General features: G+C 41.8%; 1 protein-coding gene across 2 annotated transcripts; it reads right to left on the minus strand.

Moving 5' to 3' along the window:
- Positions 1-704: 704 nt before the first annotated feature.
- LOC139533759 (cytidine monophosphate-N-acetylneuraminic acid hydroxylase-like) lies at positions 705-16577 on the minus strand. 2 transcript variants are annotated; one of them, XM_071332103.1, is made up of 13 exons: positions 16358-16577; positions 12884-13110; positions 12559-12650; positions 8595-8704; positions 7518-7708; positions 6457-6537; positions 4650-4716; positions 4471-4552; positions 3412-3549; positions 2990-3125; positions 2704-2844; positions 1948-2122; positions 706-1017 (listed from the first exon to the last, which is right to left on the minus strand). In XM_071332103.1, exons 1-12 carry the CDS (start codon positions 16385-16387, stop codon positions 1981-1983), a joined length of 1437 nt encoding a protein of 478 aa, XP_071188204.1. In that variant the 5' UTR covers positions 16388-16577; the 3' UTR covers positions 706-1017; positions 1948-1980. The 2 variants fall into 2 exon arrangements, with proteins under 2 accessions (XP_071188205.1, XP_071188204.1); XM_071332104.1 differs by lacking the exons at positions 1948-2122; positions 2704-2844 and having other exon boundaries at positions 705-1017.
- Positions 16578-18268: the final 1691 nt, after the last annotated feature.

An 18268-nucleotide genomic window follows, 5' to 3' on the forward strand; every position in this document is an offset into this window, starting at 1 on the left:
CCACAGAGGAACTCTGGAGTTCTGTCAGAGTGACTTTCGGGTTCTTGGTCACCTCCCTGACCAAGGCCCTTCTCCTCCGAATCCTCAGTTTAGCCGGGCGGCCAGCTACAGGAAGAGTCTTGGTGGTTCCAAATGTCTTCCATTTAAGAATGTTGGAGGCCACTGTGTTCTAGGAAGACTACAATGGTGCAGATCATTTCTGGTACCCTTCTCCAGATCTGTGCCTCAACATAATCCTGTCTCGGAGCTCTATGGACAATTCCTTTGACCTCATGGCTTGGTTTTGGTTTGACATGCACTGTCAACTGTGGACCCTTATATAGACAGGTCTGTGCCTTTCCAAATCATGTCCAATCAATTGAATTTACAACCGGTGGACTCCAGTCAAGTTGTAGAAACATCTCAAGGATGATCAATGGAAACAGGATGCACCTGAGCTCAATTTCGAGTCTCATAGCAAAGGGTCTGAATACTTATGTAAAAAAAGTATTTGATCATTTCTTTACATTTGCAAAAATAATCTAAAAACCTATTTTCGCTTTGTCATTATGGGGTATTGTGTAGACTGATGAGGATGTATTTTATTTAATCCATTTTAGAATAAGGCTGTAACATAACAAAATGTGGAAAAAGTCAGGGGTCTGAATACTTTCCGAATGCACTGTAAGTGCCTTGCTCAAGGAAACATCAAAAGATTTTTCACATAGTAAGCTCAGGGATTTCAACCTCAACCTGTCGGTAACTGGCCCAGTGCTCGTAACTGTTAGGCTACCTGCCACCCTTATGACAGATTTGTAACATGCTATGTTCCTGCTCCACAATGTTTGTTTTGATCCCTCTCAAGTGGAGTGCAGTGTACTTAATAATATACAGGTGAGCAGGTGTTGTAGCCATGCTCACCTCCTCATAAGGGTGCTCTCTAGCAGGCCTCTGAGTAGGGAAGGAGAGATCCATGAAGTCCACCAGATAGTTGTAGCCATTGTCTATCGGAATGAAGTCCTCATCTGTCTCAATGACCTTAAATACATATTACAAACAGTTAGGCTACGTTTAGTTGGAATTCAAACAATTTGTGTTATTCACTTATCTGCAGTTATGATAAATACCATATAACTAGAATATGAATAACCAGAATAACCAGAATCAATAAACAGAATCTAAAGAATTACTAGAATCTAAAAAGTAGCATAAGAATGAGAAGAATTGGAAAAGAATTGGAAAAGACTTGTTCTAATTTCAACCCTCGAACCCACTAGATTTGGGTTAAAAATGTATTTTTATTTTTCAAATTGATTGAACATGCCTGGAACAATGGAACCAAGGGTCATAGTCCCTAAAGTGTCAACCCTTCCCATCTGGCAATCCAAGCAGCCAAAATCAGCTGCTCCAAGGGCAGTTTCCTGGACATAGATTAAGCCTAGTCCTGGACCCCCCCAAAAAATTTGATAGAGATTCTCCATTTTTTATTCAGGAATAGGCTTAGTCTGTGTCCGTGAGAGCATCCGTACATGTTTTAAACATTCCAGAGATCTACAGAGAGAGAGAGGAAGTGAATGAAAGGGGTCGCGTTCAGTCGGTACAAAACATTTTAAAATGGAGATTGTCGATTGATAGATTGTCCAATAATAATTATAAATGTCCTTGTATGTTTTACTGCCTACTGAAAGCGAGTCAGGAGTAACCAGGAGTGTATTCCTAAATTGCAGACTGTTGCATAAAGTTGTCTAAACCGTTTAGTACAAACGGAAAACATTTTGTAATGAAGAAAAGTTTATATTGGACAAATTCAGGCTTCCGTTTGGCTCCATGACTAAACGGTAATCGATTTCTGTTGAAAAACGTTTTGCAACAGTCAGTGACTAATGAATCCACCCCAGGAGTCAGCTTGTAGATGTGCAGTAGAGCACTAAGAGCTGTGAGGACTTTTATATGGACAACAATATTTACCTGGACAACTAGATTGTAGTTTTTAAACCCTGCTCAGATGTAATAAAATTGGATCCAGCTTTTATGTTTAAATATCTCAGCGGTGATGGCCCTGTTCAGTTCATCCACGTACAAATCAAAGTCCCAACTGTCCTTATAGATGTTTGTCCCGGACGGAGGGTCGGTGATGGCTTTCCTGTGGTTATAGTCAAGTCATACATGATTTAAAGTGCATGTTCCCTGGGTTACAACATTAAAAATGAATGAAATAATGTAGGAAAAAACAGAATGTAGAAAGAGAACATAATGGTAGACAATGTAAGGAAGTGGGGTAATAATGGCGGACAATGTAAGGTTGTGATGTAATAGTGGCAGACAATGTAGGGAAGTGAGGTAATAATGGTAGACAATGTAAGGAAGTAATGCAATAATGGTAGACAATGTAAGGAAGTAATGCAATAATGGTAGACAATGTAGGGAAGTGAGGTAATAATGGTAGACAATGTAAGGAAGTAATGCAATAATGGTAGACAATGTAAGGAAGTAATGCAATAATGGTAGACAATGTAAGGAAGTAATGCAATAATGGTAGACAATGTAGGGAAGTGAGGTAATAATGGTAGACAATGTAGGGATGTGAGGTAATAATGGTATTGACAACAGAGGGAAACATCAACCACCAAAATGTGATTTGTGATGATTGTTGGCATTTCTATGGAGTATGGACTGATATGACAGACATGGACACACAATTTGCTGATTGATGAGCAATCCTACCGGCTGGGGCTCATCAGAGCCAGGGCCAGATCGAGCACAGCGCCTGGCTTTGGTGTCCATGTTGTTATGCCTGGAGCGCTCTTCTTGATCAGGGCATTGAGCATCTCCGCGTTGTTTTTCGTGTTAGTTTCCTTAATGTACCTGTCAGTTAACTTATGTCAGTTGTCAATGTCAAGTTGGGATGCAACTTATATTGAGTGACTGAAATTGAAGCAATAAGAGGGGCCAAAACCTAACCTGAACTAGAACGGAACTTTTACACAAAAGAGTAAACGTTTTGTGATACCTGTCTGAGGGATGTGCTTCCACAAAGTAACCGGCAAACGGGCAGTAGATCTTGGGCTGCAAGGACTTTACCAGCTGGGCCTTGTAGTTCATGAGCTTCTTCCTTTCATTCTTGATGAAATCGGCTTTCCAGCTCTCTGCAGGGAGAAACCGACACTAGTCAATGAGTGAATCTGTTGTGTTTCCTTGATTCCTCGCTTCCTCTCGTCTTGCCTCCTCCTCAAAATGCATTGGAGGAGAACATCCGAGGGAAGGAACCTCAGATCTGTTCCGATGTGCTTTGAGGAGGAGATAAGGAGAGAGGAAATACAATTGAGATTCACTCCATGTGCAGGCAATAGCAAGGAACACCCAAGGGAGCAATTCATTTCTCTGTTATTTGTCTGGCTGTACACTTGGACGCTGTATACCTGCCCACCTCACCTGTGTATTTTCCTCCACTGAAGGTCATGGGGAAGCCAGACGCCCCCCCAGCAAAGTCGCTCATCATCAGGTCTACATTGTGGGGCAGTCGGCCGTAGTTTGGCCTGGTGCAGTCCACCGTGTTGAGGATCATATGACCTGGGTGGGAGAACCAGGATCAGATGCACCCGTCAAATGAGATAAGGTTGAGATAAGGCTTTGAGGTGCATTGTATGCCTACCAGGTGGCACTGGCATATACTTTTAATACTGAACTGACAATGACCTGAATCAGACAGGATGTGCACGTTCAATAAAATAATGAGGCTTAATTATCCTGATGGAACCCATCTTTATATGGATGTATAATCTGTAGGTGGATAAGGTGTGATGAAAGTCAGAATGTGTGACCTGTCTGTGCTTGTACACTGACTGTACAAAACATTAGGAACACATGCTCTTTCCGTGAAATAGACTGACCAGGTGAATCCAGGTGAAGGGTATGATCACTTATTGATGTCACTTGTTAAATCCACTCCAATCAGTGTAGATGAAGGGGAGGAGACAGGTTAAAGAAGGATTTTTAACCCTTGAGACATGGATTGTGTATGCGTGTCATTCAGAGGGTGAATGGGCAAGACAAAATATTTAAGTGCCTTTGAACGGGGTATGGTAGTAGGTACCAGGCACACCGGTTTGAGTGCGTCATGAACTGCAGCGCTGCTGAGTTTTTCATGCTCAACAGTTTCCCGTGTGTATCAAGAATGGTTCACCCAAAAGAAATCCATCCAACTTGACACAACTGTGGGAAGCATTGGAGTCAACATGGGCCAGCATCACTGTGGAACGCTTTCGATACCTTGTAGAGTCCATGCCAATAGAGTCCAATTGAGGTTGTTCTGATGGCAAAGGGGGGTGCAACTCAATATTAGGAAGGTGTTCCTAATGTTTCGTACACTCGGTGTATATACCACTTAGCAGACCCTTTTATGAAAAGTGACTTCCTGTGAATGCAGGAATTGAACCCAGGACTCTGGTGAAGCTAGCACCATGTGCTCTTACAAAGGACATGATGACTAACCTTTATATTCAACAATGATACAGGTGTCCATTTCGGGGTGCACTTCATCCTTCAGAATCATGAATCTGAGGTGCTCATCAATCTGACGGAGATAACAGGAGAAGGTTATTAAAGAACCTTTTGACAGAGGTTCTTGTACCGTATAAACTGTTCATTCAAAGTGAGCTGTTAATGCTTACGTTTTGCCAAATGCCGAAGGGAACTACGTTGATATTTGTCAGCTGCACCTGTCTTTTCTCCAGCATCCTGTAACATGATTCAAATGAGGACAGCATAAACCCACTAAGGGGACACCCTCATTTGTTTTATGGTTGTAAAACCATGTTAGTGTGGCATATACAGTTGAAGTCGGAAGTTTACATACACCTTAGCCAAATGCATTTAAACTCCGTTTTTCACAATTCCTGACATTTAATCCCAGTAAAAATTCCCTGTTTTAGGTCAGTTAGGATCACCACTTTATTTTAAGAATGTGAAATGTCAGAATAATAGTAGAGAATTATTTATTTAAGCTTTTTCTTTCTTTCATCACATTCCCAGTGGGTCAGATGTTACATACACTCAATTAGTATTTGGTAACATTGCCTTTAAATTGTTTAACTTGGGTCAAACATTTTGGGTAGCCTTCCACAAGCTTCCCACAATAAGTTGGGCGAATTTTGGCCCATTCCTCCTGACAGAGCTGGTGTACCTGAGTCAGGTTTGGAGGCCTCTTTGCTCGCACACGCTTTTTCAGTTCTGCCCAAACATTTTCTATAGGATTGAGGTCAGGGCTTTGTGATGGCCACTCCAATACCTTGACATTGTTGTTCTTAAGCCATTTTGCCACAACTTTGGAAGTATGCTTGGGGTCATTGTCCATTTGGAAGACCCATTTGCGGCCAAGCTTTAACATCTTGACTGATGTCTTGAGATGTTGCTTCAATATTTCCACATAATTCTTTCCTCATGATACCATCTATTTTGTGAAGTGCACAAGTCCCTCCTGCAGCAAAGCACCCCCACAACATGATGCTGCCACCCCCATGCTTCACGGTTGGGATGCTGTTCTTCGGCTTGCAAGCCTCCCCCTTTTTCCTCCAAACATAATGATGGTCATTATGACCAAACAGTTCTATTATTGTTTCATCAGACCAGAGGACATTTCTCCAAAAAGTACAATCTTTGTCCCCATGTGCAGTTGCAAACCGTAGTCTGTCTTTTTTATGGCGGTTTTGGAGCAGTGGCTTCTTCCTTGCTGAGCGGCCTTTCAACTTATTTCGATATAGGACTCGTTTTACTGTGGATATAGATACTTTTGTACCTGTTTCCTCCAGCATCTTCACAAGGTCCTATGCTGTTGTTCTGGGATTGATTCTCTTTTCGCGCACCAAATACGTTCATCTCTAGGAGACAGAACGCTTCTCCTTCCTGAGCGGTATGACGGCTGCATGGTCCCATGGTGTTTATCCTTGCGTACTATTGTTTGTACAGATGAACGTGGTACCTTCATGCGTTTGGAAATTGCTCCCAAGGACGAACCTGACTTGAGGTCTACAATTTTTTTTTCTGAGGTCTTGGCTGATTTCTTTAGATTTTCCCATGATGTCAAGCAAAGAGGCACTGAGTTTTAAGGTAGGCCTTGAAACACATCCACAGGTACATCTCCAATTGACTCAAATGTCAATTAGCCTATCAGAAGCTTCTAAAGCCATGACATATTTTCTAGAATTTTCCATGCTGTTTAAAGGCACAGTCAACTTAGTGTATGTCAACTTCTGACCCACTGGAATTGTGATACAGTGAATTCTAAGTGAAATAATCTGTCTGTAAACAATTGTTGGAAAAATTATTTGTGTCATGCAAAAAGTAGATGTCCTAACCGACTTGCCAAAACTATAGTTTGTTAACAAGATATTTGTGGTGGAGTGGTTGAAAAACAAGTTAATGACTCCACCCGAAGTGTATGTAAACTTCCGACTTCAACTCTATGTAGAGAACCCTTACCAGAACACTGGCCTTGATGTGTCGCCTACATAAATAGGAACATCGGGTCTCGTCGCAGAGAGGGATTTCAAGGTTGGGTAGCTGAAAATACATTTCAGGAATTATCTTAACTTCCTGCCTTCTGTGTGCTCATCCTCATAAGGAAAATTGGAATCAACATTTCTGCTTATTTCCGGAATTGAAATTAGGGTCCCACTTTAAACTAACTACAACTTATAAAGGCTCAATATAGCTTACATAAATGCTTCACATATCTATAAAACTATCTCATACTTTATAAATGGTGTATAAACATATAGTTCATCCACCATTTATACACCACCCTTTATACACCATTTATAGAATATGACACGCTTATAGATGATCTGTGAAGTATTTGTGTAGTGCTTCAGAAACTTCATGCATGCTATAAATCGCCTTTATAATTCGTTTAGTGGGACCCGAAATTATAAATACATTGAAATCAGTCGTGGCTGGTGGGTGGAGATTGCGGAGGACGGGCTCATTGTAATGGTTGGAATAGTATGTGTTTGATACGTTCAATCCATTCCCTTACAGTTTCACTGAGCCCATTCTCCCATATCATTCCATTTTATTCTACCATACTCCATACAGTTACCTTCTCTACATACCTGTACCATACTCCATACAGTTACCTTCTCTACATACAGACACCATCTCTACATACCTGTACCATACAGGCACCATCTCTACATACCTGTACCATCTCTACATACCTGTACCATACAGGTACCATCTCACATACCTGTACCATACCCCATACAGGCACCATCTCTACATACCTGTACCATACTCCATACAGGTACCATCTCACATACCTGTACCATACCCCATACAGGCACCATCTCTACATACCTGTACCACATTCCAAACAGGCACCATCTCTACATACCTGTACCACATTCCATACATGTACCATCTCTACATACCTGTACCACATTCCATACATGTACCATCTCTACATACCTGTACCACATTCCATACATGTACCATCTCTACATACCTGTACCACATTCCATACATGTACCATCTCTACATACCTGAGGTGATCGGAGTGCATGTGGCTGATGTAGATGAGGTCGGCCATGCGCAGCCTCTCCATGGAGTCAGCAGGGGGCTCGTGGAGCAGCCACCAGCCCCTGGCGAAGGCCGGACCCGTCAGCCAGGGGTCGAATATCATCTTCTTCCCCCCTAGCTGGAGCTCCATGCATGCATGGGTGAGGTAGGTCACCTGGAGGAACATGAAGGTCGAGTTGAGCGGAGAATCTTGTCGCCCGACGTGCTATCTTTTTAGATTTGCGTGCGGCGCGTTTGACCATCAATCACATTGATATAAATATCCTGTCGGCCATATGGGGAAACACTCAGAGGTGTCGGAGTTGGGACTGTCGTTTCTGTGTCTCTGGAATTTAAATGAACACATAGGAGAGATGGTCAAAAGTCATCTGTGACCAACTGTCACTCAGAGTCCCAGCAATGTGTCCTGCACTGTTTTTGGGCATGGCTGTGATCGGAGGTCTATCCCAATACGTCATCTAGAATCTTGGATGGCGGTTGGTGAAAGCTTTCAACCTTTGCCCATCTCCCTTATGTGTCCCAGGCTTAAGTTTTGCACTGCAGCCTTTCAGGTGAGAACACACCCTCAGATCTCACATTATAAAGCTTGGCACTGCAGCCTTTCAGGTGAGAACACACCCTCAGATCTCACATTATAAAAATGGTGATGAGATCAAAGATCAGTCAAAGATTTTATAGACACACAACTCGGTTATCATTTTAAGGCTAATATTTTATTCACTCCGGGTAATTACTAACTGCCTTGGATCATAGCTAGTGTTTGTGTTCTTGTCACAAATTTGTGACTAAACATGGGAATGTGTTCCAGATTAGTTTCAACCAGCCTGGTGAAGACATCTTTTTCATGACGAGACCAAAATCACAACCAGATAAACATATTTTTCTGACCTTAACAAAACGTCTTTATACAACCAGTATACATCCTGACCATGACGTCATGTAAGATGTCATAATGTAATTGCAACCAGTTTTGCCCACTGGGAAAGGCCTCAGATCTGTCCAGCCGTGGGTGTGTGGTGTGTGTGACGCGCTGTACTCACAGTCACCTCTCCCTCCTGCAGTTCCTGTGGATCCTGAGGGTCTGCCAACCAGGGTTCCCAGACGATCACCTCCACGAGCTGAAGACCACCCTCGTCCGTCATCACAACGTCTGAGTTAGCAAAATCAAGCCAAAGTCAAAACTCTTCCGATGAATAATCTAATTACTTTTATTTTATTATCTTAAGTTGAAGTCGGAAGTTTACATACACCTTAGCCAAATACATTTAAACTCAGTTTCACAATTCCTGACATTTAATCCCAGTAAAATTCCCTGTTTTAGGTCAGTTAGGATCACCACTGTATTATAAGAATGTGAAATGTCACAATAATAGTAGAGAGAATGATTTATTTCAGCTTTTATTTCTTTCATCACATTCCCAGTGGGTCAGAAGTTTACATACACTCAATTAGTATTTGATAGCATTGCCTTTAAAATGTTTAACTTGGGTCAAATGTTTTGGGTAGCCTTCCACAAGCTTCCCACAATAAGTTGGGTGAATTTTGGCCCATTTCTCCTGACAGTTTGTGTAACTGAGTCAGGTTTGTAGGCCTCCTTGCTCATACATGCTTTTTCAGTTCTGCCCACACATTTTCTATAGGATTGCAGTCAGGGCTTTGTGATGGCCACTCCAATACCTTGACTTTTTTGTCCTTAAGCCATTTTGCCACAACTTTGGAAGTATGCTTGGGGTCATTGTCCATTTGGAAGACCCATTTGCGACCAAGCTTTAACTTCCTGACTGATGTCTTGAGATGTTGCTTCAATATATCCACATAATTTTCCATCTTCATGATGCCATCTATTTGTGAAGTGCACAAGTCCCTCCTGCAGCAAAGCTCCCACACAACATGCTGCCACCCGTGCTTCACAGTTGGGATGCTGTTCTTCGGCTTGCAAGCCTCCCTCCTTTCCTCCAAACATAACGATGGTCATTATGGCCAAGCAGTTCTATTATTGTTTCATCAGACCAAAGGACATTTCTCCAAAAAGTACAATCTTTGTCCCCATGTGCAGTTGCAAACTGTAGTCTGGCTTTTTTATGGCGGTTGGAGCAATTGCTTCTTCCTTGCTGAGCGGCCTTTCAGGTTATGTCAATATAGGACTCGTTTTACTGTGGATATAGATAATTTTCCTGAGCAGTATGACGGCTGCGTGGTTCCATGGTGTTTATACTTGCGTACTATTGTTTATACAGATGAACGTGGTACCTTCAGCCGTTTGGAAATTACTCCCAAGGATGAACCTGACTTGTGGAGGTCTACAATTTTTTTTCTGAGGTCTTGGCTGATTTCTTTTGATTTCCCCATGATGTCAAGCAACAAGGCACTGAGTTTGAAGGTAGGCCTTGAAACATCCACAGGTGCACCTCCAATTGACTCAAATTATGTCAATTAACCTATCAGTAGCTTCTAAAGCCATGACATAATTTTCTGGAATTTCCCAAGCTGTTTAAAGGCACAGTCAACTTAGTGTATGTAAACTTCTGACCCACTAGAATTGTGATACAGTGAATTATAAGTGAAACAATCTGTCTGTAAACAATTGTTGGAAAGATTGTGTCCTGCACAAAGTAGATATCCTAATTGACTTGCCAAAACTATAGTTTGTTAACAAGAAATGTGTCGATGGTTGAAAAACAAGTTCTAGTTACTCCAACCTAAGTGTATGTAAACTTCTGACTTCAACCGTACATATAGACATATTAAACATCTGACTTATTATTTACATTGTGTTCCTCATGTCATTTTTAGACGGCCGAAGGAATGGACAGCTGGAGCTGGGCACTCAACCAACAGGACGCTGAACAGCGTCTACCTCCACTTCATAAGACTGCTAAATAGTTAGTTAGCCAATAGCTACCTGGACTATCTGCATTGACCCTTTTTGGACTAACTCTTTTGACTCATCACATACGCTGCTGTTACTGTTTATTATCTATCCTGTTGCCTAGTCACTTTACCTCACCTGTGTGTACATACAGTAGGGAGAACAAGTATTTGATACACTGTCGATTTTGCAGGTTTTCCTACTTACAAAGCATGTAGAGGTCTGTAATTTTTATCATAGGTACACTTCAACTGTGAGAGACGGAATCTAAAACAAAAATCCAGAAGATCACATTGTATGATTTTTAAGTAATTAATTTGCATTTTTTTGCATGACATAAGTATTTGATCACCTACCAACCAGTAAAATTCCGGCTCTCACAGACCTGTTCGTTTTTCTTCAAGAAGTCCTCCTGTTCTCCACTCATTACCTGTATTAACTGCACCTGTTTGAACTCGTTACCTGTATAAAAGACACCTGTCCACACACTCAGACTCCAACCTCTCCACAATGGCCAAGACCAGAGAGCTGTGTAAGGACATCAGGGATAAAATTGTAGACCTGCACAAGGCTGGGATGGGCTACAGGACAATAGACAGCAGCTTAGTGAGAAGGCAACAACAGTTGGCGCTATTATTAGAAAATGGAAGAAGTTCAAGATGACGGTCAATCACCCTCGGTCTGGGGCTCCATGCAAGATCTCACCTCGTGGGGCATCAATGATCATGAGGAAGGTGAGGGATCAGCCCAGAACTACACGGCAGGACCTGGTCAATGACCTGAAGAGAGCTGGGATAACAAGCTCAAAGAAAACCATGAGTAACACACTACGCCGTCATGGATTAAAATCCTGTAGCACACCCAAGGTCCCCCTGCTCAAGCCAGCGCATGTCCAGGCCCGTCTGAAGTTTCCAATGACCATCTGGATGATCCAGAGGAGGAATGGGAGAAGGTTGTGGTCTGATGACACAAATAGAGCTTTTTGGTCTAAACTCCACTCGCCGTGTTTGGAGGAAGAAGGATGAGTACAACCACAAGAACACCATCCCAAGCATGGAGGTGGAAACATCATTCTTTGGGGCTGCTTTTCTGCAAAGGGGACAGGACGACTGCACCGTATTGAGGGGAGGATGGATGGGGCCATGTATCGCGAGATCTTGGCCAACAACCTCCTTCCCTCAGTAAGAGCATTGAAGATGGGTCGTGGCTGGGTCTTCCAGCATGACAACGACCCGAAACACACAGCCAGGGCAACTAAGGAGTGGCTCCGTAAGAAGCATCTCAAGGTCCTGGAGTGGCCTAGCCAGTCTCCAGACCTGAACCCAATAGAAAATCTTTGGAGGAAGCTGAAAGTTCGTATTGCCCAGCGACAGCCCAGAAACCTGAAGGATCTGGAGAAGGTCTGTATGGAGGAGTGGGCCAAAATCCCTGCTGCAGTGTGTGCAAACCTGGTCAAGAACTACAGGAAACGTATGATCTCTGTAATTGCAAACAAAGGTTTCTGTACCAAATATTAAGTTCTGCTTTTCTGGTGTATCAAATACTTATGTCATGCAATAAAATGCAAATGAATTACTTAAAAATCATACAATGTGATTTTCTGGATTTTTGTTTTAGATTCCGTCTCTCACAGTTGAAGTGTACCTATGATAAAAATTACAGACCTCTACATGCTTTGTAAGTAGGAAAACCTGCAAAATCGGCAGTGTATCAAATACTTGTTCTCCCCACTGTATCTACCTCAATTACCTCATACCCCTGCACATCGACTCAGTACTGGTACCCCATGTTTATAACCAAGTTATCATTGACTCTGTACTGGTACCCCGTGTATATAACCAAGTTAGTTACTCATTTATTCCTCCTGTTATTATCTTTCTATGATGTCTTTTCTCTCTGCATTGTTGGGAAGAGCCAGTAAGTAAGCATTTCACTGTTAGTCTACATCTGTTGTTTACGAAGCATGTGACGTAACATTTGATGATCAGTATCACACAATGTGTACAAATATACACAAGTTGTCAGAAAACACAAAAGATTAGACATACCCTTACATATGACCTTAAATGGCAAATAGACTAATTCAAAAGCCATTCAATAACCTTTCAGTTTGAGAAAATGGCAGCTCAACTTACCCAGCTCATCCTGTGTGAAGCTGTCGGGAGGGTTCACATACTGCATAGTTGAGACGTTCAGCTTCCAGTAGTGTTTTGTACATTGGACCGTCCTGTATCAGAAAAACCTTTCAGTCCCATTGAATAGATATGTTATATCTAAGCCTCAGTATTAAAGAGGAAGTTCAGGATTTTACAACTTGATGTTAGATGGTTCCTCAGCCTGAAAGTAATCTATGGGCCAGGAGAAACTGTAATCCATGGTTCGGTATTCTCTAAACAGCCGCTACAAACTCCAGCTACCTTTAGTTGTAGAGTCCTGAACTTCCCCTTTAAGTCTACTTACCTTCCATCTAAGTCCTCTATGTCTTTGATGAACAGGCCTCCTTGGTGTTTGCATTGGCTCTTGCAGGCCTTCAGCTCTCCATTTTCTTTGTATATGATGTAGCACTTGCCATCATCTGGGCTCTTCTTAAAGTTGATGCCATCTTTGAGTGAGAACACTGCCTCAGAGTCCAGGGACAGAACTGTCTTTGAAGACTGGGCTGTCATTTGAGTGGTGGAATTGAAGTGCTGATGAGAAAAGTAGGGGAGTATAAGTGGATGGTACTCGTAAGAAGAATTGACAGGTGAACAAAACAGTCATAGATAAAGGCAACAAAATCTATCCAGTATATTACAAGTTGCAACAGGGAGATACTTCCAGCACAGAACCAGAGAAAATGTCTAACTGGCCTTATATCCTATTCAGCAGACAACTGTTCTGTAAACATCAGCCCCAGAAGCTTGTGGGAAGCCCAAACAAAAGTAAGTGACATTGCTACAGAATCACAGTGTTCCGACAATACAATAATAATCAGTGTCCTCGGTCCTTGTATCTCCAGTCTGGCATCAAACACTATCAACAGATGTGAGTTTAATCCATAACATACAGCATCGAGGCAAGTGACCATTGTCGTGGAGAATCGTCTCAGAAATATAACACTTGTGAATTCAATATAGGCTTTTAAAACAAATATATCAGAAGCCTAGATTGTCCGCGGAACACACACTGTCTCAGAGTACTGGAGGTCATTTTGCAGGGCTCTGGCAGTGCTACTCCTTGCACAAAGGCGGAGGTAGCGGTCCTGCTGCTGGGTTGTTGCCCTCCTACGGCCTCCTCCACGTCTCCTGATGTACTGGCCTGTCTCCTGGTAGCGCCTCCATGCTCTGGACACTACGCTGACAGACACAGCAAACCTTCTTGCCACAGCTCGCATTGATGTGCCATCCTGGATGAGCTGCACTACCTGAGCCACTTGTGTGGGTTGTAGACTCCGTCTCATGCTACCACTAGTGAGAGCACCGCCAGCATTCAAGTGACCAAATCATCAGCCAGGAAGCATAGGAATTGAGAAGTGGTGTGTGGTCACCACCTGCAGAATCACTCTTTTATTGGGAGTGTCTTGCTAATTGCCTATAATTTCCTCCTTTTGTCTATTCCATTTGCACAACAGCATGTGAAATGTATTGTCAATCAGTGTTGCTTCCTAAGTGGACAGTTTGATTTCACAGAAGTGTGATTGACTTGGAGTTACATTGTGTTGTTTAAGTGTTCCCTTTATTTTTTTGAGCAGTGTATGTATTATGCCTATAGTCCATCTGTTGGTCATTTGGGTGGCACCCTCCTTTGTCTCCCTCTGACCTCGGTATGTCCAGCTATCCTTTGCACTCATGGCCTTGCTTTCCTGTCCTATACATTAGACAATGCACTTTAAGTGACGCCTTTTCCTCTATACCCTAAGCCATTATGTCTGTTATGTCTTGGTTTCCTGTTCCCTCCAGCCTGTGGCCATTACCTCAAGTCTGCTATTCTTTTCTTGTGGTCTAATGTACACCTGTCTTGCTCATTAGTGTCATATCTGTCTCTATATGTAACAATAACTACTACACCATCAACTCGAGTATCAGAAACAAAACACTGGAAATCATGTATTACAGAAAGGGGAAATATATGAATATGCGGTAACACTACTTGACACCTAGTGTCATAACACGGTCATAATCATGTCATACTATGTCATAACATCTGACATAACTTGTCATATGCTCATAACACTGTTCCATATGTTTAGACCTGTTGTGACATATTACAATATTTTATGGGTGGTTATGACACAAGTTTCAAAACCCACAAAACCTACCACACAAGGCAAAACATTCCATTACACCATAGCCTATGTGTCAACAGTATTTTTTTAAATTGACCATATTAAATTATCATTGTAATTGCGCACAACATTATGTCAGACATGCACTTACCCCAATGCTCTGTTTCTGATGACTGGGATGAATGCAAGAGCAGAAGCAGGACAAGACACCCTCTGACAGATAACTGATATAAGGGCATGTACGTGACAGGCCCATCTGGCGTATATGATTATGGTCATAATGCTTCTTGACAGTCTCAAAGTGTATTTTCTTAGTCCAAGTAAAGTGACACAGGATGGTCACATTGTCATAAAGTGTATTTTCTACAAGTTGTTTAAAATATGATAGAGTGAGAGACCTGAACCTACATTTTAGACAATAGCACAGATTCAAAGAACGAAACATTATACCGTTATATTTACATGTTCATGGTTAGTTCAAATGATTATCTAAATTCAAACAAATGTCAGTTCCTCATAGAGTACTGTGACACTTTGGGAACTAAATATTACATTGCAATGTATGGAATTATCAGGAGCAGACCTGGGTACAAATATATGCGTATTTATATTTAAAAAAACGTATTTTATGTGTGAATATGAGTTGGTCAAAATTCGCTACCTCTTAACATTTCCTACAAATAGCTTACTTGTAACGGCTGTTGGTGGAAGAAGGAGTGGACCAAAACGCAGCGTTGTAAGTGTCCATGTTAATATTTATTTTAACTCAGAACACTAAAACAAAATAACAAAATTAGACCAACACGAAACAGTTCTGTCTGGTGCAGACAGAGACAGAAAACAACCCACAAACACAGGTGGGAACAGGCTACCTAAGTATGATTCTCAGAGACAACGATAGACAGCTGCCTCTGATTGGGAACCATACCAGGCCAAACACAGAAATATAAAAAAATACAAAGTACATAGAACACCAGACATTGAATGCCCACCCAAACTCACGCCCTGACCAACCAAAATAGACATAAAAAGGATCTCCAAGGTTAGGGCGTGACACTACTATCTGAAAACAATTTTCAAATATAATTTCCAAACACATTCTTCCAAATACTCTAGGAACAAACAGAAAGCAGGTTCAAATGCATAGAGTATCTCAATATTTTTATATTTCAATATTTTCAAATGCAGAAAAATGCTTTTGAAGTTTATTCCCAAATACATTCCAATATTCAACTACTTGTATTTAAGTAAATACTTACTTCAAAATGTCTTTGAAAGTTATTGAAATACCCCAAATTTGAACCTGGGTCTGATTAGGAGACTATTTTTGGGTTGTAAGAGCAATCAACCTCAATTCATTGTTTTTTTTAAATTTCAGCTCATATGACTGAAATTCATCCAAAGCTAACTTGTATACTTGAAATTCAATTAACAGTTTAATTTATGTAAACTACCATGAGCAAAATATGTAAATTAGCTAAATGTTTTAATGCTATTAAGTGCTATCCTCTGGGAAAACAATGTACATGTTTGTAGCGAAATAAATGAAATTCAATATTATAATGTATTTATGTTAAACTTTTGCCTGTCACCTTTAAACAATGTACAGATCTTAATAGTCACAACATAGCAAATATTAAGAGAGAAGCATAAATACTAAAGAGCATTACCTTGTTACCTGTTATGTTGACTTGACACATTGGAATTTGAAGTTTAGACCCAGATGAGTCTTTCTTTGTGCATTTGCATTGAGCAGTGAACAAATTGTTGGTGCTTAACAAGAAGAAACGAGTGTTTGCCTCAGGAAATCCACTCGAAAGAAAAGAGGTACTGTAACGGCAGCCTTCCCTCTCCACAAGAAGAGAGGGTGTAACAGGGATCGGACCAACACGCAGCATAGCCAGTGCTCAACATGTTTAATAAAACGATAAACACGATACAAAATAACATGTGGCAAACCGATACAGCCCTAGCTGGTGCAGCAAAAACACAAAGACAGGAAACAACCACCCACAAACCCCAACACAAAACAAGCCACCTACAGTGGGGAGAACAAGTATTTGATACACTGCCGATTTTGCAGGTTTTCCTACTTACAAAGCATGTAGAGGTCTGTAATTTTTATCATAGGTACACTTCAACTGTGAGAGACGGAATCTAAAACAAAAATCCAGAAAATCACATTGTATGATTTTTAAGTAATTCATTTGCATTTTATTGCATGACATAAGTATTTGATCACCTACCAACCAGTAAGAATTCCGGCTCTCACAGACCTGTTAGTTTTTCTTTAAGAAGCCCTCCTGTTCTCCACTCATTTCCTGTATTAACTGCACCTGTTTGAACTCGTTACCTGTATAAAAGACACCTGTCCACACACTCAATCAAACAGACTCCAACCTCTCCACAATGGCCAAGACCAGAGAGCTGTGTAAGGACATCAGGGATAAAATTGTAGACCTGCACAAGGCTGGGATGGGCTACAGGACAATAGGCAAGCAGCTTGGTGAGAAGGCAACAACTGTTGGCGCAATTATTAGAAAATAGAAGAAAATAGAAGAAGTTCAAGATGATGGTCAATCACCCTCGGTCTGGGGCTCCATGCAAGATCTCACCTCGTGGGGCATCAATGATCATGAGGAAGGTGAGGGATCAGCCCAGAACTACACGGCAGGACCTGGTCAATGACCTGAAGAGAGCTGGGACCACAGTCTCAAAGAAAACCATTAGTAACACACTACGCCGTCATGGATTAAAATCCTGCAGCGCACACAAGGTCCCCCTGCTCAAGCAGGCGCATGTCCAGGCCCGTCTGAAGTTTGCCAATGACCATCTGGATGATCCAGAGGAGGAATGGGAGAAGGTCATGTGGTCTGATGATTCAAAAATAGAGCTTTTTGGTCTAAACTCCACTCGCCGTGTTTGGAGGAAGAAGAAGGATGAGTACAACCCCAAGAACACCATCCCAACCGTGAAGCATGGAGGTGGAAACATCATTCTTTGGGGATGCTTTTCTGCAAAGGGGACAGGACGACTGCACCGTATTGAGGGGAGGATGGATGGGGCCATGTATTGCGAGATCTTAGCCAACAACCTCCTTCCCTCAGTAAGAGCATTGATGATGGGTCGTGGCTGGGTCTTCCAGTATGACAACGACCCGAAACACACAGCCAGGGCAACTAAGGAGTGGCTCCGTAAGAAGTATCTCAAGGTCCTGGAGTGGCCTAGCCAGTCTCCAGACATGAACCCAATAGAAAATCTTTGGAGGGAGCTGAAAGTCCGTATTGCCCAGCGACAGCCCCGAAACCTGAAGGATCTGGAGAAGGTCTGTATGGAGGAGTGGGCCAAAATCCCTGCTGCAGTGTGTGCAAACCTGGTCAAGAACTACAGGAAACGTATGATCTCTGTAATTGCAAACAAACGATTCTGTACCAAATATTAAGTTCTGCTTTTCTGATGTATCAAATACTTATGTCATGCAATAAAATGCTAATTAATTACTTAAAAATCATACAATGTGATTTTCGGGATTTTTGTTTTAGATTCCGTCTCTCACAGTTGAAGTGTACCTATGATAAAAA

The sequence above is a fragment of the Salvelinus alpinus genome, chromosome 11, assembly GCF_045679555.1.
Source record: "Salvelinus alpinus chromosome 11, SLU_Salpinus.1, whole genome shotgun sequence".
Taxonomy (NCBI): Eukaryota; Metazoa; Chordata; class Actinopteri; order Salmoniformes; family Salmonidae; genus Salvelinus; species Salvelinus alpinus.